Source organism: Zootoca vivipara, chromosome 13 (assembly GCF_965207765.1).
Source record: "Zootoca vivipara chromosome 13, rZooViv2.hap1.1, whole genome shotgun sequence".
NCBI lineage: Eukaryota > Metazoa > Chordata > Lepidosauria > Squamata > Lacertidae > Zootoca > Zootoca vivipara.
This window is the reverse complement of record NC_142596.1, coordinates 15,139,127-15,158,742: the sequence shown is the minus strand read 5'-3', so window position 1 is coordinate 15,158,742 and position 19,616 is coordinate 15,139,127. Positions and strand designations below refer to the sequence as shown.

The 19,616-nt window shown below is 45.2% G+C and overlaps 1 protein-coding gene across 4 annotated transcripts in view; it reads left to right on the top strand.

Annotated features, from left to right (window-relative positions):
• BNC1 (basonuclin zinc finger protein 1) overlaps positions 1–18,430 on the top strand; it is a 36,618-nt gene extending 18,188 nt beyond the window's left edge. For all 4 annotated transcript variants that reach the window (XM_035131776.3, XM_035131774.3, XM_088656926.1 and 1 more), the window contains exons 2-5: positions 2,459–2,561; positions 3,794–4,029; positions 6,666–8,560; positions 13,092–18,430. In XM_035131776.3, coding sequence (XP_034987667.3) covers positions 3,883–4,029; positions 6,666–8,560; positions 13,092–13,779 — 2,730 coding nt within the window. In that variant the 5' untranslated portion in view covers positions 2,459–2,561; positions 3,794–3,882 and the 3' untranslated portion in view covers positions 13,780–18,430. The remainder of the gene's footprint in view (positions 1–2,458; positions 2,562–3,793; positions 4,030–6,665; positions 8,561–13,091) is intronic.
• Positions 18,431–19,616: the final 1,186 nt, after the last annotated feature.

The window sequence follows — 19,616 nt, the reverse complement described above, 5'->3', positions numbered from 1 at the left end:
AAAGGGACCCCTGACCATTAGGTCCAGTCGTGACCGACTCTGGGGTTGCGGCGCTCATCTCGCATTATTGGCCAAGGGAGCCGGCGTATAGCTTCCAGGTCATGTGGCCAGCATGACAAAGCCGCTTCTGGCAAACCAGAGCAGCACATGGAAACGCCGTTTTCCTTCCCGTTGTAGCCGTCCCTATTTATCTACTTGCATTTTGACGTGCTTTCGAACTGCTGGGTTGGCAGGAGCTGGGACCAAGCAACGGGAGCTCACCCCGCCACAGGGATTCGAACCGCCGACCTTCTGATCAGCAAGCCCTAGGCTCAGTGGTTTAACCACAGCGCCACCTGGGTCCCTTGAATATAGACTTACCAAGCTAATAATTATTATTATTTTATATGTTGTCTGATGACAACAATAATAGCAGATTTTAATTCCTCACACCCATAACTGGGGGGGGGAGCAAAAATTAAGTTTTGCTCCCTAAAATGGCATGCCCTACCAGTGCAGGGTTGGGGGACTTGCAACCTTTAAGATATTTCTGGAGTCGCATCAGCCCCAGCCAGCATCCCAGGTCAGGGATGATGGGAGCTGGAATCTAGCAACACCTGGTTCCCATCTCTGGAACTAAAGGAAGAACAACTAGATTTTAAAAGATAGCCCTAAACAACACATCTTTTAAAATGATCTGAGTTGCAATTGGTATCTATAGTTTCATAGTCAGAAGCATTTAAATACATGGTTTGGGGGAAATCTTGCCCTTTGTTTTCTCATTGTTGGGTACAGTCTCTCTAAGTTGAAGCATTTTTTAAGTCCCATTTATTTATTTGCATGTAGCAAATGTGGGTCAAACTTCATGTGATGCTAAACATATCTTTGAATTTCATGACTGGGTTAGAGAAGGGGAAGGGGTTTTTTATTTTTAAAAAACTTTTTTTAAAATAAAAAAAAGCAACCTAACAGCAGCTGCAAGGAGGAACGGATTCAGATCAAAGACCCTTGCACAGGGTGTTTCTCTTTTGAAAATGCTCCCCCAAAGCTGGGGTTAAATGACAGCTTGTCCCCCAAAGCTGGGGTTAAATGACAGCTTCCTACTTTCAGTAGGAAGTGGATGCATAGGGAAAGGGTTAAACCCGCCCCCCCCCGCCCCTTGTGCTGATGTGCTGATCTAGGTCACCCTCCCCATCCCTCTGGCTGCTTTTAGTTAGAGAGAGAGAGAGGTGGAAAGAAACACATTTAGGATAATTTGTCATTTGGCCCTAAATATTAGACAGAGAAGGCTGAGCTAGGAGAATGGTTCTCTCTGATGTCCTGGCTTTCTGTGGGAAAAGACTATGGAATAACCTGCAGGGGAGAAATTTAGTTCAGTTTGCATTTAAATGCAAACCCACCAAATTCATGCTTTCCGGAACAATATACCAACCGAAACACAGCAATCTGTTGAAATTTGCACTTTCCTGAATTTTGCAATGCAGTTCTCCCAGCAAGTGTTGTGTACAGAAATGTGTGTGCATGAAAATTCATATATATTTTAAAAAAATAACAGAGAGGAATGCAAAAAGGTGTGTGCTAGGCAAAATTGCATACACACATGTGTATATTAGGAAAAATTGAACTACAGTGGTACCTCTGGTTGTGAACGTGATCTGTTCCAGAGGCCCGTTCACTACATGAAAAGGCTGCAACCTGAAGTGCCGAATCTGCACACTCGCGTGACGCAATTCAGAGTTTCTGCACATGCGCAAAGCGCGATTTGGTGCTTCTGCGCATCCGTGCACGCCGAACCCGGAAGTAACCCATTCCGGGACTTCCGGGTTTGGTGTGTCCGTAACTTGAAAAGACGTAACCCGCAGCAGACATAACATGAGGTATGACTAAAATGCTGGTATGTTTTCATGAGAACTTTAAACAAAGCAAAAGAAACACCCTCAGACTAAAGGGGAAATGTGGAGCACTGAACCTAATACTGGAAAAATGGCAAACTTTCAGAAACCATCCCTAGTCTGAAGTAGTACAGTCCATAAAGAGGTTGATCCACGTTGTGACTATTGCGCTCTATTAGGCTTTCTATATTTCAACAAGTGAAAATCCAGACACAAAAGTTGTTAAGCTTTGGGGGGGTTGTTCAGCTTTCCCCCCAAAAAAGTATGCTTTGGAGCTGTTTTGGTAAAAAAAATTGGGGGGGGGGAAACCACTTCCAATATGGCTGCCATACGCCAGGGTTTTCACGGACATTTAAACCAGCTTTTGAAAATTCTACCCGGACGCTATTTTTCACGAACAAATCCCGGCTATGCCCAGGAAATTCTGGACGTTTGGCAGCCCTATCTACCTATCTATGCATATTCCTAATTCTTCGTTTTGTACATATTTGCAGATGCATGTTCCATTTCCCTTCCCCTTTCTTCTCTCCAGCATGTTGCACATGTTACTCACCCCTTAACTTTTTAATCTGTTTCTGCTCTTTCAGGCCATCCGTTGCACTCTGGTAAGCTGCAGCTGCCAGTGCTTTAAACCTGGGAAAATAAACCAGCGACAATGTGACCAGTGTCGGCATGGATGGGTTGCACATGGTAATAAACCTCAAAGTATTTTAAAAGAAAATTTTTTAAAAAATCCTTGCCTTACCAAGTAGCCACAAGACCAGTGGGCACCAGCTAAGTACAGTTTTCAGTTTATTAACGGAGACATTGCAAAGTCACTAATAACAAAACTCAGAAATTGCTTATCGTAATTGTCTATAGAGTCACACAGCTCACCTTTGGGAAAGTAAAGCACTTCTTTGGTGCAATCCATAACTAGTATGAATTGCTACATAACTAGTAGCAATTTGCTTTGCAATATGTTTACATACAGTGGTGCCTCGCTTAACGAATGCCCTGCTTAACGAAATTTCCACTTAACGAAAGGTTTTTTCTAGCGGAGGTTGCCTCGCTAGACAAATGTGTTTTACGAAAAATTCATCTAGCGAATCGCGGTTTCCCATAGGAATGCATTGAAATTCAATTAATGCGTTCCTATGGGCAAAAAAAATTTCAAAAAAAATTCAATGCATTCCTATGGGATTCGCTAGACAAATTTTTCGTTATAAGAAAAGACCTGTGGAACAAATTAAATTCGTCTAGCGAGGCACCACTGTAATTCTGAATGTTCAGAACACGATTTAGGCTAAACTGGGGACAATTTACAGGGAACCAGGCAGAGGGCCTTCTTGGTATTGGCACCCACCCTGTGGAACGCCCTCCTATTTATCAAGGAGATAAGTAAGTATACAACCTTTAGAAGACACCTGAAGGCAGCTCTGTATAGGGAAGGTTTTGATGTTTAATGTCTCAGTATGTTTTTTGTATGTGCTGCCCCAGAGTGGCTGGGGCAACCCAGTTGGATGGGCAGGGGAAAAATATGATCATGATTATTACAGCCAACATTGTGCCTTCCAGATGGAAAAATGAGAAACGGGGAGAACCAAAATCCACAGACCCACCCATCCCTAGCCTAGCCTACCTAGCAAAGGGACCATGCACCAAACCAGAAATTTGCACCCAACCCCTCCCCAAGCTTAAATAATTGGGAAATGCTATTCTGGCAGATGATGCTGTGAAACCAGAACTAGAGCTGTATTCCCGTCTCTCACACACATTGAATGTAGCTGGGAGGGGAGGGGGGTGGTAGCGTTCTCGCTTTGCATTGCATAGGTCCCAAGTTCAAACCCCCTAGTACCCCAATGGTGTTCTTTTTGTCTAATAGTTTCATACGCATTTATGCGCAAGTAGTCACTCGCTTTTTGTTTTCCTTCTGTTTTCAGCCTTAAGTAAGCTAAGGATCCCTAACCTATACCCAACAAGCCAAGTGGAAATAGTCCAGTCCAATGTGGTATTTGATATAAGCAGCCTCATGCTGTATGGAACTCAAGCAGTTCCCGTCCGTCTCAAAATTCTCTTAGATCGGCTTTTCAGTGTCCTGAAGCAAGAAGAAGTCATTCATATCCTCCGTGCTCTGGACTGGACACTTCAAGACTACATACGTGGATATGTCTTGCAGGTACATCTCTAGGTCCTCGCGCCCTCCAGGAGGGTGAATCGGGGCTGAAATGAGACCACTGAGAAACCAGTGGTCTGCGGGTTTGTGGGCAACCCCAACATCTGGAGAAGTGCAAAGAATTTTTAAGAAAAGCTTTCTGCAAGCTTTGGTTCCTGAGAAGTTTGAATGTTTTTGAACGTTCTGCTGGCATCCCAGCCAGCTCACCCAGTTGCATCAGAACTTGAAGCTGCACCAGCCACCCTTATAATGCAGACATTCACCATAAATTTATCCATTTCAGTTATGCCATTTTGAACTTTTCCAGCATCGTCAGTACCGTTGCACTGGGGGCAGAAGTCAGCTCCTTATGTTTACACAAATGCTGCTTCTCTGTTGGCCTCCTCGTTTCAATGTAAAGTAGCATTATGATTTATGTTACGGCGTGAATAAATATTTCATGGCACTTGATAATTTTGCTTTTTAGTGTTAGGATTAAAAAAATATGGGCTCAATTACCTTGAACCTTTATTGCATGAAAAATTGATGATGATACATTCTTCATCGTCTTAGAGAAGTCTTGTGTGCCCAGTGAAAACCCTCAGTAGGCCATCAAATACATGTTCTGTGATGAAATATTTATTACAGATATTGGGAAAAGTTAGGTATGGCTGGAGTTTGAAAGAACTTGCAACACTCTAGTGTAATTACAGCGGTGCTCTGTAAACACTGGCGAAGGATCGATGTAGGTTCATTTGTTCTCTGATCTTAGTAGCTTGGAAGATTATTAAACTTGCAGTGGAAGAATACTTGACTTAAATGTGGAGCTAAATCTTCTTCTGATTGCTCCATCTCTCTCTCTCTCTCTCTCTCTCTCTCTCTCTCTCTCTCTCTCTCTCTCTCTCTCTCTCTCCATTCGTACATGTTGTTTCACATCTTCGTTTTTTTCTGGGGCAATTGCAAAATACTTTCTAATCATCGGTGCTGTGTTAGAAAGAACAAGTGTTGGGGTGATTGAAATCCAAGAATAATATGTATCACAGAATTGTCAAAACAAGCTGCCCTCAGCCATAGCAAATTGTGTGGATTTGGCTAGACAAAGAAGCCTAACCTCTCGGAAAACTGCCTGGAATAGTGATGGGGAGCTGTGGATTCCTGAGCCAGATCCTGACCTGCTCACCCCCCCCCCACTCTGCACTTTCAACTCTGGCCATAACTTGGTCACTTTATCAGAAGGGCTGTAACTCAGTGGTAGAGCATCTGCTTTGCATGCAGAAGGTCTCAGGTTCGGATTCACTTCCAGGTATCTCCACTTAGGGGTGGGATAGACCCCGGCCTGAAACCCTGGAGGGCTGTTGTCAGTCACTGTGGACAATACCCAGCTAGAGGAGCCTAATGCTAACCCTAAGACACAACCCTCACCTTGTGTCTATTTAGTCTGAGCTGCCCGCTACTCCAAAAAAATGACAGTACAAATCAGCAATGCCACCGGGGCTAACTTTGAAGGTGACTCATCCAGAATGCAGCAGCTAGGCTGGTGACTGGGAGCGGCCACCAGGACTGCATAACACCGGTCCTGAAAGACCTACATTGGCTCCCAGTACGTTGCCGAGCACAATTCAAAGTGCTGACCTTTAAAGCCCTAAACGGCCTCAGCCCAGTATATCTGAAGGAGAGTCTCCACCCCCCATCATTCAGCCTGGATGCTTCTGGTGGCACCGAGGGCCTTCTGGTGGTTCCCTCCCTGTGAGAAGTGAAGTTGCAGGGAACCACTTAGAGGGCCTTCTCGGTAGTGGCGCCCGCCCTGTGGAACGCCCTCCCATCAGATGTCAAGGAAATAAACAACTCTCTGACTTTTAGAAGACATCTGAAGACAGCCCTGTTTAGATGGGTGGGGTATAAATATATTATTATTATTATTATTATTATTATTATTATTATTATTATTATTGCCATCCCGACCTCAAATATCGCCATTTCAAACTCCCATTGATGCAAGGGACAAGGCAAACACAATTCCCCTAGCCTGCTCCCTCTGGGTTATCATGGTGCCCAGAACTTCTTTCGCTTTTTCTGGCAAGCAGGATCCCAGGTGTGTTGCACTGCAAGTGAGTGAGTGAGTGGGGTGAGTTACAGGACATCAGAAGGAGTGGGTGAATAAAGCATGTCTGTCTTGTCTCCTTTTTTACTGGGAGATGGAGAAGGCCATGCAGAGTAGCAACTTCACACAGGAACATAGGGAGCTGATTCAGAACGCTGGTCTATATAGCTCAATATTGTCTACACTGACTGGCAGCAGCTCTTCAGGGTTTCAGGCATGGGGGTTTTTCTGGCCACACATGGAGATACCGGGGATAGAACCTGGGACTTGAATGTGAATGCAAAGCAAATTATCTGCCACTGAGCTATGGCCCTTCCGCTTTGCAAGTTAAGCATAAGCATCTCAAGGAGCGGTAGCCAATGTCATGCTTTCAAATACTGTTGGGTTACAACCCTCATCAGCTCCAACCAGTATGACCAATGGTCAAGGATTATGAGAGTTACAGTCCAACAATATCTAGATGGCCCTATGTTAGCTACCCCTGCACTGAAGCGTCCACATGAATTTGGTGTTGGTATGTTCCTCTTTTAAGTACAGTGTTGTCTGTTGTCTTTTTAAGGATGCTTCAGGAAAGGTCCTGGACCACTGGAGTATCATGACCAGTGAAGAAGAACTGGCGACTTTGCAGCAATTTCTGCGCTTTGGCGAGACAAAGTCCATTGTGGAGTTAATGGTGATTCAGGAGAAAGAAGGGCAGTCCATCGTCATCCCCACAGCCGCAGCCAATATGGATATTAGGGCATTCATCGAAAGCTGTAGTCAGAGGAGTGCAAGCATCTCTGCTTCCTTGGACAAAATGAATCCTGTTAACATCCATCACTTTGAGAACGTTGTCAACAACATGGCCTTCATGTTGCCATTTCAGTTTTTCAGTCCTGTCCCTCCGCCCCTCATAGGTTCACCCCCTGAGAGGCTTTTGATGGAGCAAAGTCAGGACTGCAACAATGAACTCAAGCAAGATGTTCCGATGCAGTTTGCGGAAAACAGCTTCCTGACTTCCGAGTCTTCATTTCAAGGTGAAAAGGAGGTGGCCTCTACCAGCCCAGATATCGCTTTGAAGGACGACACTTGTCCAAGCGATTTAAGTTCGCCCAACAGCATCACAAAGCCTGAGATGAGCCAGCTCTCCCCAGAAAGTAAAACAAAATCTGTCGACAAAAATGGCTTCTCCACGAGGAGAGGGCGTGTTTTTTGTACGGCATGCGAAAAGACATTTTACGACAAAGGGACTCTGAAGATCCACTACAACGCTGTCCACCTGAAGATCAAGCACAAATGTACCATTGAAGGCTGCAACATGGTCTTTAGCTCCCTCCGGAGCCGAAATCGACACAGTGCCAACCCCAACCCTAGGCTTCACATGCCAATGAACAGAAACAACCGGGATAAAGATCTGAGAAATGGGTTGGCCATCACCGGACTGGAAGAGAACAAACGGACGGACTTTAACATTTTGCCTCCTGACAGTAGATCCGTTTCCAGCTACGGAAGCTCTTGCGGCGATTCAAAGACACAGCCAGGTTTTCACAGTGCTGGCCAAAATGGCATTCTCTTTCCAAACTTGAGGACCGTGCAACCAGTTCTCCCATTCTATCGCAGTCCGGTCACACCGGCTGAACTTGCAAATACTCCCGGCACCCTTCCTTCCCTGCCCCTGGTTTCCTCGTCAATCCCTGAGCCTCTGGTTTCTAACGAATCGCCCTTCGACGCGCTGCCCAAGAAAAAATCCCGCAAGTCTAGCATGCCCATCAAGATAGAGACAGAAGCCATTGACACCCCTAGCGCAACTCACGAAGTTGCCAGCTCAGAAGACGACATGCCTCCACGGCCGGTAAGTGACGGGCATGTTGAGATGGGCAGTTGTAGGATAGAAAAAAAACCAAACCACCCAATGGAAAAGAACTTCCATTCAGGTACATCACAGAAATCCATTTCTGAAGATGGAGGGCCAACCTATTTTAAATCTATTGAGCCAAATAACACGTGCGCCAAAGTGGACGATTTGCATCGCCCTGAGAAAACAGCTAAGCCCGAACAAGGCAAATTGTTAAAGATAGTTTCTTGTGAAAACGCCTGCAAAGATCCAAACCAGCACCGTGATGTGACAGAACCCCATGACTATCTTAAAGAGCAACTGAATTACAGGATCCCAATGAACGACTGCACTGAATTGCAACACCACTTGCTGAGTAGGGGGGCATTCGGCACACTGTCTGGTAGGAGTGTAGCCGTTCCTGATTTCGAAGCTTTTAAAGACATAGATCGTGTCAGTCAACATGCACCGCTAGGGCTTCAGAGGGAAGACAGCCGTTTCCATTGTGACATCTGTAAGAAGACCTTTAAAAACCCCTACAGTGTGAAAATGCATTTTAAAAACGTACACCTAAAAGAAATGCATATTTGCACCGTGGAGGGTTGTAATGCTGCCTTTCCTTCTCGTAGAAGTCGAGACAGGTAAGAAAACAGTGCACATAATCATTCTATTTAATAATAATAATAATAAGTAATCATACAATGGAGCCTTGTCTGAAATGCAAATAAGTTTTGAAGCATGTTTTTGTGGTGTTCTCCCCTAACCCCATGTATCTTCCTCATGCATGTTCCATGCCTTATTGGAGCACTGAAAATCCATTGGACAAAACCTTGCTTTTCCCCCCAAGACAAAGAAGGCATTAAATCAGTGGTTGCCAACCCCCCCCTTTTTTTTGGCTATGCCCCACCTAAGCATCTCTAAAATCCTGATTCCCCCCATGACATACAATTCTTTTTATTCAAAAAGTGAGCTCCTATTCACATGGAGGAAGCCTAAAAGGCCATTCAGTGTTAATAACTCATTCTCGAATTGTGCCCCCCCCCAAATAAAATTGCATCTGCCCCACATTGGGAACCACGGCATTAAATGAAACCTTGAAAATCTCATTGCTGGTAGATAACAGAGGTTGAAAATAATTTTTTTGTGGGTTGTCGTTTTTAGAGATGCATTTTCTTGCACACGCAGGGTAACAAGGTCTTGCATTTCACTTGCCTTTTCAGCTGTCTCCTTAAATTTTTAAAGCAAAATCTGCAGTGGTATCTATCTATCATCCATCTATCTATCTACCTATTTATCTATCTATCATCTATCTATCTCTATCATCTATCTATCTCTATCATCTATCTGTCTGTCTGTCTGTCTATCTAGCTAGCTAGCTAGCTATCATCTGCTATCATCTATAATGAGAAGGCAGAGGGCCTTCTCGGTAGTGGCACCCGCCCTGTGGAACGCCCTCCCGCCAGATGTCAAAAAGAAAAACAACTACCAGACTTTTAGAGGACATCTGAAGGCAGCCCTGTTTAGGGAAGCTTTTAATCTTTAAGAAATTAGTGTATTTTAATATTTCTGTTGGAAGCCGCCCAGAGTGGCTGGGGAAACCCAGCCAGATGGGCGTGGTATAAATATATTATTATTATTATTATTATTATTATTATTATTATTATTATTATCTATCATCTCTCTATCTACCTACCTACCTATCTATCTATCTATCATCTATCTCTATCTCTATCATCTATCATCTGTCTGTCTGTCTGTCTAGCTATCATCTATCTATATCTATCTATCATCTATCTATCTATCTATCTATCTATCTATATCTATCTCTATCTATCTATCTATCTATCTATCTATCGTCTTCTGAACTGATGGCAGAGGACTTAGTTTCCCCTCCTCCATCAATCACTCCATCTGTTTAGCCTACTCCTTGCCTGCCCCCCTCTGCTTTTCCCTCACACTTCCTTTTTTGGCCAATGGCTTGGCTAGTCCAGCATGCTGTTCTCAAAGCAGCCAGGCAGGTGCCTATGGAAAGCCCACAAACAGGATCTGAGTCCATCGGCACCCTCCCCTGCTGCGCTTTCCAGCAATTGGTGTTCAGAAGCACACCACTTCCAACTGAATTCCAGACATTCATTTTGTGCCTCTGGCTGGGAATGATGGGTGCTGAGGGTCAAACAGCATCGGGAGAGCCACACATTCCCTGTCTGCTCTTCCCAGTGCCAAAACCAGTCCTTTCCGGGAGCAGGTTCCAATTCGATCCCATTGCCAGCTTTTGTTGTTGTTTAGTCGTTTAGTCGTGTCCGACTCTTCGTGACCCCATGGACCATAGCACGCCAGGCACTCCTGTCTTGCACTGCCTCCCGTAGTTTGGTCAAACTCATGTTCGTAGCTTCGAGAACACTGTCCAACCATCTTGTCCTCTGTCGTCCCCTTCTCCTAGTGCCCTCAATCTTTCCCAACATCAGGGTCTTTTCCAAGGATTCTTCTCTTCTCATGCCAGCTGGGAAGCAGCTAACAAACAGGAAGAATTGTTGTGGACTATTTAAGGTCTGACATTGCAGTCAGATAAGACTGTTCCTGTTCAGAAGCTGCTGGCCCCAAATCTTGCTGCCTCTTGCTGCCTCCTGCTTCCACTTTTCCCCTTCTCAACTAGCAGTATGGGACGCGAGTGGCGCTGTGGTCTAAACCACTAGGCCTCTTGGGCTTGTTGATCGGAAGGTTGGCAGTTCAAATCCACGCAACGGGGTGAGCTCCCATTGCTCTGTCCCAGCTCCTGCCAATCTAGCAGTTCAAATGCACACCAGTGCAAGTAGATAATAGGTACTGCTGCGGCAGGAAGGTAAATGGCGTTTCCGTGCGCTCTGGCTTCCGTCACAGTGTTCTGTTGCACCAGAAGCGGTTTAGTCATGCTGGCCACATGACACGGAAAGCTGTCTACGGACAAACACCGGCTCCCTCAGCCTGAAGCGAGATGAGCGCCACAACCCCATAGTCGCCTTTGACTGGATTTAACCATCCAGGGATCCTTTACCTTTACATTTTTCTAGCAGTATGTGGTGGCCAGATTTGCCTTCCTGTGTTGGGCTGTGGAGACAGAACTAAGAAGAAGATGCAACTGGGCTGCTCTGCCTAGCTCACTGCCCTCGCCAGACCTCAGAACTAGCTGCTGCATTTGGCTGTTCATCTTGAAAAACGCAACTAGCTATTCTGTACTGGGAGAAAATGTGTTGCGTGGCAAGGTCCTAACCCATCCCGGGAAGTGGAATAAACAGGGCTGGTGCTAGGGTTTTTTGCGCCCTAGGCAAGATCACCTTCTGGCGCTCTCCTCCCCCCCCCCCCACCATTGATAGAAAAACAGGAAATAAAATTAAATAAATAAATGAAAAGAGAAAAATAGAAAATAGAAAATAGAAAAACTAAAAATAGAAACAATAAAAAGTAGGAAAAATAAAAATAAGAAATAAAAATAAAATAAAAAACAGCTGAGAGGCGTGGAGGAGGCAGTCCCAGGCTCGCGCTCTGCACGCACATCTGGAGCTTCGTGCGGGGAGCGCAAGCCTGGGGCCGGGGCCGCCTCCACTGCGGCTGTCAGCTGCCTGTTGAGCGGCTTCAGGGGGCGGGGGGCGGGCAGGCCATCCAGTGCCCCCTCCATTTTGGCGCCCTAGGCAGCTGCCTAGTTCGCCTAAATGGATGCGCTGGCCCTGGGAATAAAGACACATAAAACAGTATTTTAGGTTAATGGGCAAAAAAGGCCACAACTTTATTGGTTACAGAATGTGAGCGGCATTGGCTTAGGCATTGGAAACCACACAACTATATGTGACTCCTGCCCGTCTGCAGGAGTCTTGGAAGGGTTAACCACCAGTAGGGGAAGCCCTGCTGATGCACATCAACTAGGAACTCCCCCAGGGTCGCCACTAGAGGGCGTGCCATGGCCCTAGCGCGCGCGCCCCCGGTCAGGGACTTCGGACGGAGACCCCACCCCCGGATTCCTTTAACGGAATACCCTTGAATTAGGAGGGGGAGGTGATGGCGACTACCTCCCCTCGCCTTCAACCTAATACTGTACTCCAATGCCTAACCGCCTACGAAGTAGGTGGAAAAACCAAATGGTCGGTGCCAATTTGCCAAATGGGGAAAAAAATTCCTACTAGGCCCCTTGGACAACCAAGGCGACCAACTGAGGTCCATAGCAAGGCCAAGAATAAAGGGTGGGAGGGCAGGAGAACTGACCAAGCAAGGAGAAAACAGGGGTGAGTCCTCGGCTGCAGGCAGTTTAAATAGTCTGTACCACACCCCCAGACCATCCGGATTGGACGGCCTAAGGATGACGTGGCCGAGGACCATCCAATAGCGCAGTGGCTCCCAGCCCACAACGTCATCTCCCCAGGAACGGGAAATGGCTTTGTCTTCCTTAAGGCTATGGCACCATTTGTTCATGGATATTAGGTGTGGGGAACCCTTGTTTCTCCAAATGTCACTGCAACTGCAACTCCCATTATCCCTGCCCATTGACTATGCTTGCTAGGACTGATGGGAGTTGTAGTCAGTGACATCTAGAAGACCCAAAGTTCCCCTGATGTATATTGTCCTTTTTTAAAAAAAAAATCCTGCTGTGGCTGTCTTGATCACCCTACGCTCTGTTAGCTGTTTATGATACGGAGATCAAACAAACTGGACTGAATTTACGATTAAATTTTTATTTTTATTATTATTTATTTACTGTATTCTGCTCTTCATCTGAAGGTCTCAGGTCAGAAATACAAAAATTAATCATATTAAGAGAGGCCAGCATAAATTCCATGCAAATGAAACAGCAGCAACAGAAAAAAATCCAATCCTCACCTGAAAAAATCCAAGCCTGAACAAAGAGAAATGACTGCCGTGTTGTGATGAGACACTCTTCAGAGGGCGGGTCATCCTAGAGGCATAGCCGTTAATATATTACATGCTCTTGGTTGCCCATTTAGTACCCTTATCCCAGTTGCACCTAAGGAATATGCCTCTTATCTCCACACCATTGTTACATTGCTGTTACAGCATTCATCACCTGGGCGAGGGGTGGTATCCACGCTGGGACAATGCTCACATTAATAGTTTGTGCTCAGGTGTTGACTGCTCAGCTGCTTCTCCTCCTTGATTCTAACAGCACCCCTGATCTTCTTTCTCCAGACATAGCTCCAACCTAAACCTTCACCACAAGCTTTTGACCAAAGATCCCTTGGAAATCAAGAACCACCATTTCAACGCAACGTACCTCTTGAAGGATATGGCAAAAGAGATTTGTCCGGACGACTCTTTGATAGGACACGTTGGACAGCAAACTTCGGTCATCTTCAAAGGGATGAACAGGACTGGCAGCCTGGTTTTCCCAATGAGCAAGATTGGAGAGGCCTGCCCCGAGAGCTACCAGTATGACCTGGTAAATGATGGGGCTGTTCTGGATTTAAGCACAACGTCCAGCATCAAGTCAGAGGGCAGCGCTCATTCCTCTTGGGATTCTGACGGAGACAATGAAGAAGGTCCTGGGGTTTTGGAGGACAGTGAGGAAAGCTGTGAAAGTCCACCTTTGATCCCAAATGAAGACCTCTACCAAGACTGTTCTCTGATGGAAAAGCCTAACCAGAGTTTCTCAAACATACCTTCCAGTTTGCCAATAACCTGCCACATATGCCAAAAAAGCTACAGTAATAAAGGAACTTTCAGGGCCCATTACAAAACAGTCCATCTCCGCCAGCTCCACCAATGCAAAGTCCCAGGTTGCAATACAATGTTTTCTTCTGTGCGCAGCAGAAACCGGCACAGTCAAAACCCCAATTTACACAAGAGCTTGATCAGGTCAACAGGTAGCCCCCAGTAACGTCTCACTGTTGGGCAGCAGCTTCTGTTCGGTTAAGAGTCGTCATTTCAACTTTAAAAAGAAAAGTGTAAGAGTGAGGTTTCCCTTTGTTTTATTTTCTTCCGGGGTGCTTTCTTCCACAATGCACGCTGAAAACACAGGGCCATGTTCTGCTTCCGTTTACACAGTATGTGTTTTCACCAAGCAAAATAGGGCACACCAACAACACTAGCCTGAGTTTTTCACTTAGATGTAGATACACACTTACGAAAAAAAGAGGATCAGGAGACATAATAAAGGTACTCTGGATGGTTTGCAATATGAGTGAAGACACTATTCCAATGTTTCGTTTACATGATCAATGTGGAGCGATGGGTGGGAACTGCTGGGTGAGCCCATTGGTTGAACGGGAGGGTTTTGAACGTTGCCATTTCTATCCTGAGATCAAGGATCGGGAACATGTGGCCCTCCAGATGCTGTTGAACTCCAATTCCCATAATTCCCCGAGGCTCATGGGAGTTTGGAGTGCAACAACATCTGAAGGGCATAGAGGTTCCCCACTTAGCCCATTCCATAATGTCATGATGTGGCTTTTTCCTCACCTCTGTCTGACATCATAGTGCGAAGGCTGGGCTACACATTACAAAAGTAAATACAAAGCTGTCATTGAAAATGGGAGCACCATGCCCAGTTTTCCCTTTCTCTCCCCAATGAGTAATAAAAGCATTTATCCCAGGGGTGAGGAACCTTTGACGCTCAAGATGTTGTTAGACTGCAACTTGCACCCTACCTGGCTATTGGCCATGCTGGCTGGGAATGATGGGAGTTGGAGTCCACAACATCTTAGAGGGCCATGCGTTCCTCTCTTCATCCATGTCATAATGCCATTCTGTTGCATTTTCCACACCTCTTCCCGGTGGCAACCAAGGGGATATGGAGGGGAAACTAAATGCACGGACGCCATTTTCAGCAACAGCGCCATGCTTGTTTAACATGCACCTCTGCTCTAAGGCTGACTTTACAGTATTAAATAAATGTGGTGTTCCCCGCGTAATTTATTATTGAATGCCATAAACTAAAATAGAGGTTCTAGGAAAATGTAGCATATGATTCTGGAGTTCTTGATTTCAGGAGATATTTTACTTGAAGACATATTATAGGGTTTCCTTCCACTGTGGGCTGTCCATTATTTTTACAACATTTGAAGAGAGGGAAAGAACGAAAGGTCCCAGTTCTAGAAAAGACATGTAAAATTCTTGTCTAAATGAATAATGAGGCTGGCTCCAAGGTGGATCTGTAAACTTCCAGACGCCAGAAGCCACTCAGCAGTTCATGGGTCCGTCTTGGAAAACAAGAAGACCAGCCTTGAGAAGAGAACAGAATATTCCCTCTTTCATTATTATTTTTTAAAAAGACTCTTGGTTAACTTTGGGAGCCTCTGAAATGCATCAGTTTGTACAGGCTAATGTGTCATAACATGCTTCCAAAGATTTTTTGAACCACATACAGGACATTTTATAAATGCAGTGTGTATTTTTATTGCACTTTTTGATGGCTACATTGGGTATTCCAGGGGGGGGGGGGAGCTTACTCAGCATTTCCCAACATTTTACAGGAAACAGCATGAGATTGGGAAAACTAAGTCATTACGTTTTGTTGATGTCGTCGTTTGCCACCAAGGGGAGAATGCTGGTCTTTGTTGCAACATAAAGAAGAGTAATCCATTTAGCTTTGTTGACACTCTCTTTTATATTAAAGCATTGCTTAGTATAAATATAATAATCTTGTTCAATATCCTTGTCACTGTACATACCAGTATTCTGCATTATGTTCTGTGCACTTAATTTGATTGGTCTTATGTTGCATTTTTAAAAAAAACAACCACTTTTAAAATATTTAATTTGTAACCATGTCATAGCATTGCTGTGTTTGTGTACATGGTGTGCTAATGTCTTTGATGAAATCATTTTGAGTAGCTGGGGGGGGGGGGGGTAATACTGCTTTTTATTGACTAAGCCTTTCAAATTATTTTTTCCCATTCAATCCAATTTTGATCTGTTGTGGTACCCAGGCATGACACTGACTGCGCATTTTGTACATACGATGCCAAAGTGTTTTAAGAGTGTTTTGTGGTTTCTACGATGTTCCTCTCCCCTGGAGTCTGCAGTTTAGCTAAATTTTAGTCTTGACGCTTTATTAGCTAGCTGGTGACTGAAAACTTTAGATTGAAATCTTGGACTTAGTATGTAGGGTGCACAGGAAAAACTGTCCATGGGTCTCAATGTTTAATTTATTCTGCACAAAAATGTTTTGTAGCACAATTTCATATCACAAAGTAGTTTGGTGATGTGATGCTCTGATGTGCCACATTTGATGGACACAGTTTGATGTGCTGGAATTCAGGCTGAGATCACTCCAGGTTCAGTTTTTATACACAATAAACTTGTTTTCGGATTTACAGCTGATGCAGATCTTCAACTGATTTAAAACGGAGGGTTCTAGCTATGCATAGCCATCAGAATTCTGAATTTCCCATGTCAAAGTGCTGGCTGGTGGTTTCAGATATATGTTTGACCCTTCAGATAACCAGCTGCCGCTTCTTCAAGAGAACTTGGGTTGATTCTTATCCGGATTCCAACTTTGCAAAATGGGTTTGTGCACTGATTTCTCAAGAGCAAAACAGAGAGAGGGGAGAGGGAGAGGAGGGTTGTTTGTGCTGCTGGCAGAATACCCTTGGATGTGGGTATGGGTTAGCAGTGCAGCATTTGCAGCAGTGTGAATACTTACGTAAGGGCTTGAAAGAGCAGGGAATAAACCACGACATGGTGGCAAAGCAGATGGAAACAGAAAGTTGTGAAAGTGGCTTACCATTAGATTTGCTAAGGTTGAGACCTCCCAAATAAACGCAACTCTATTAAACAAAACAGAAAGAGGAGCTACTGCTGTGTGTTTAGACCCCCTACAAGAATTCTAAACCCACTGTGTGAGGTTAGAAAGGTGAGGAATCAACCATTTTTTAGCTTTTCGGCATGGTCTGATCTGATGTGGTGGTGCAGCTAGAGTAGACAATTGATCAGCCGGGACATTGGAGCTGTTTCCAGATGCTCTAGGACATACCCAGATGATTGATCAGCCACAACAGGCTAAAAGCTCACCCACGGAGCATTTTATTGTGTTTCTGGTTTGGCTTCACGGTGCAGCATTTGGGTACAAAGGAAGCATCTTGAAGGACAGCAGGTACCCGTAGATCAAGATACATTTCTATGAATGAGCCCCGGATGGAGTAGCCACTTTGGGGGTCCTGCTGCAAACAGTATTCCCATGTGTTAGTTTCAAAGCAGGCCTGCACAACTGGTGACACATGTTTGGCAGCCTACCAGAGGCTCTGTAAACCTATCTTGCTGTTTTAGAAACAGGTACTTCAAGCACTGAACCAGCTTAAGAGTTCCCCTTCCCCAGTGAAGTGTTCTTTGGTGGACCTTCCCAGCCCGCATTTTTTGGGTCCCCAGATGTGAACTTGCTGGGCTGAGTCTGGGAAGGCACAGTTTTAATTTCCCACAAAGCCTGAGTGACACGACTGCTGCCAGGTGAGCAGGTGGGTCAAGCACCTGCAGCATGGGCCCTGCTGACATTTGGTCACTAGCAGCTGCCTGATGACCCCAGGTGTTAATGCCTGTTCTGACCTATAAACACCTGGCAAAGCTGGTGGGTTGCATTCAGCATAGTGGGCGACCCAGGAAGCTGAATGTGCCCAGTTTTTGCTAGCTCTTATAGCCTAGGAGGTTCAGTATTAGCACTGGTGTGTGTGTGTGTGTGTGTGTGTGTGTGTGTGTGTGTGTGTGTGTGAGAGAGAGAGAGAGAGAGAGAGAGAGAGAGAGAGAGAGAGAGAGAGAGAGAGAGAGAGAGAGAGAGAGAGATATGCTTTAGCATATACACAGCACTGCCACATCCACAGCTATAGAGGTCTCATGAGCAGTTTGATGGAAAGGTAGAGAGAGCAAATGGAAATGAGTGCATTATTATTTTTTTAGTGCTATCCATGTTTTCTGCTAGTTGGATACAATAATGAAACTATTGCCCAGAAAACATTTGTGTCCGATGCTATTTTGCAGCAGAAATTACTTATTTCGTTTTTGCAACTGAACTGTGTCATTTACTTTTCATGTTGGAATACTTGTTTGGATAGAAAGCGGACTGCGGGGAGCCTGGGGTGGTATGCAGTGCTAGTCCTACTCAGTGTAGACCCATTGGGGTTAATGGGCATGACTAAAATAGATTCGGTAATTTTAATGGATCTGTTCTGAATAGGACATAGTTGAACACCCTTGAGCGCTACGAGGTGGTCAAAACCAACCTGGTTCAGCCTTGATGCAGTTAAGTTGTGTCACCCTGCTGAAGTCAGTATAACCGGGCGCAGCGTTGATGCCCATTAACAATATTTCCATTTATTTCAAGCTCTATTTTGTTGTCATTGTTGTATAAATGTGCTTGCTTAATCTTAATAAGATTTGGGATTTTGTTTTTATTAAAATAAATGAAAGAAGCTTTTGTTGTAAATGAAAGTTGTAATGCCCAATACTTTAGGTTTGTTTTTTCACTGTTCCCCTTAAAGTAATACCATTTTGTATTTTCTTCAGAATTTTCTATGTGTTAATAAAAAATATACAATAATTTTCTTCTGAGTGGATCCAGGCAAAACTCTCCTGAGGAATCTGTTTGTAAAAATAGCACTCTGGATACGTGATGCTGTTAGCTTTCAAGCCTAAGAGGTTGCATGGCCCCAGCTGGAGAAGGCCAAAGTTCGCCCTAATCACAATATTTGGCTGCCAACATCAGCCAGCCAGATGCTCTCCAAAGCTCAGAACCGGGGCAGTGTTTGCTACAAAAAAGACATACTGCCTCTTGACATGGAAGGTCTATTGAACTACACTGGCCAATGGGCCATTGATGGGTAGAATTCTAGAAGTTGCCTAGATGACAGTGTGGTAGAATCATGATCCATGATCCCAGAATAGAGCAGTGACTCAGTCAGAGACTTGGAGGCCAGTGGTGACAACAGAGATGCTCCTGGGCCTGAGCATCACAATTGATCCCGAGAAGGGTTTCCCAAACTTGGGTCTCCAGCTGTTTTAGGACTACATCTCCATCATCCCTGACCACTGGTCCTGCTAGCAAAGGATGATGGGAGTTGTAGTTCAAAAACAGTTGGGAGACCCAAGTTTGGGAAGCCGTGATCCAGAGATTCCCTGAGCCCAAGATACCAAAGCTGGACTACAGTGTTTGGTTTGGATATGGGAATCTTGGAGGCATGTCATCTCTCAGGCTCCACCTGCACCATACATTTAAAGTCCTGTTGTACCACTTCAACAGTCATGGCTTCCCCCAAAGAATTCTGGGAGCTGTAGTTCATTAAAGCTGCTGAGAGTTGTTAGGAGATCTTGGATTTCCCTTCTGCAGCTGCAGTTCCTAGTGGTGAGGGAACGCGGGTGGCGCTGTGGTCTAAACCACTGAGCCTCTTGGGCTTGCCGATTGGAAGGTTGGCGGTTCGAATCCCCACGACAGAGTGAGCTCCCATTGCTCTGTCCCAGCTCCTGCCAACCTAGCAGTTCGAAAGCACGCCTGTGTGAGTAGATAAATAGGTAGCGCTGTGGCGGGAAGGTAAACGGCGTTTCTGTGTGCTCATGGTGTTGCGTTTTGCCAGAAGCTGGCCACATGACCCAGAAAGCTGTCTGTGGACAAACACCGGCTCCCTCGGCCTGAAAGCGAGATGAGCGCCGCATCCTGTAGTCACCTTACCTTTACCTTACCCTAGAGTGGTTTTGGCAGTCAACCAGGGAAGTCTGGGAACTGTAGCTCTG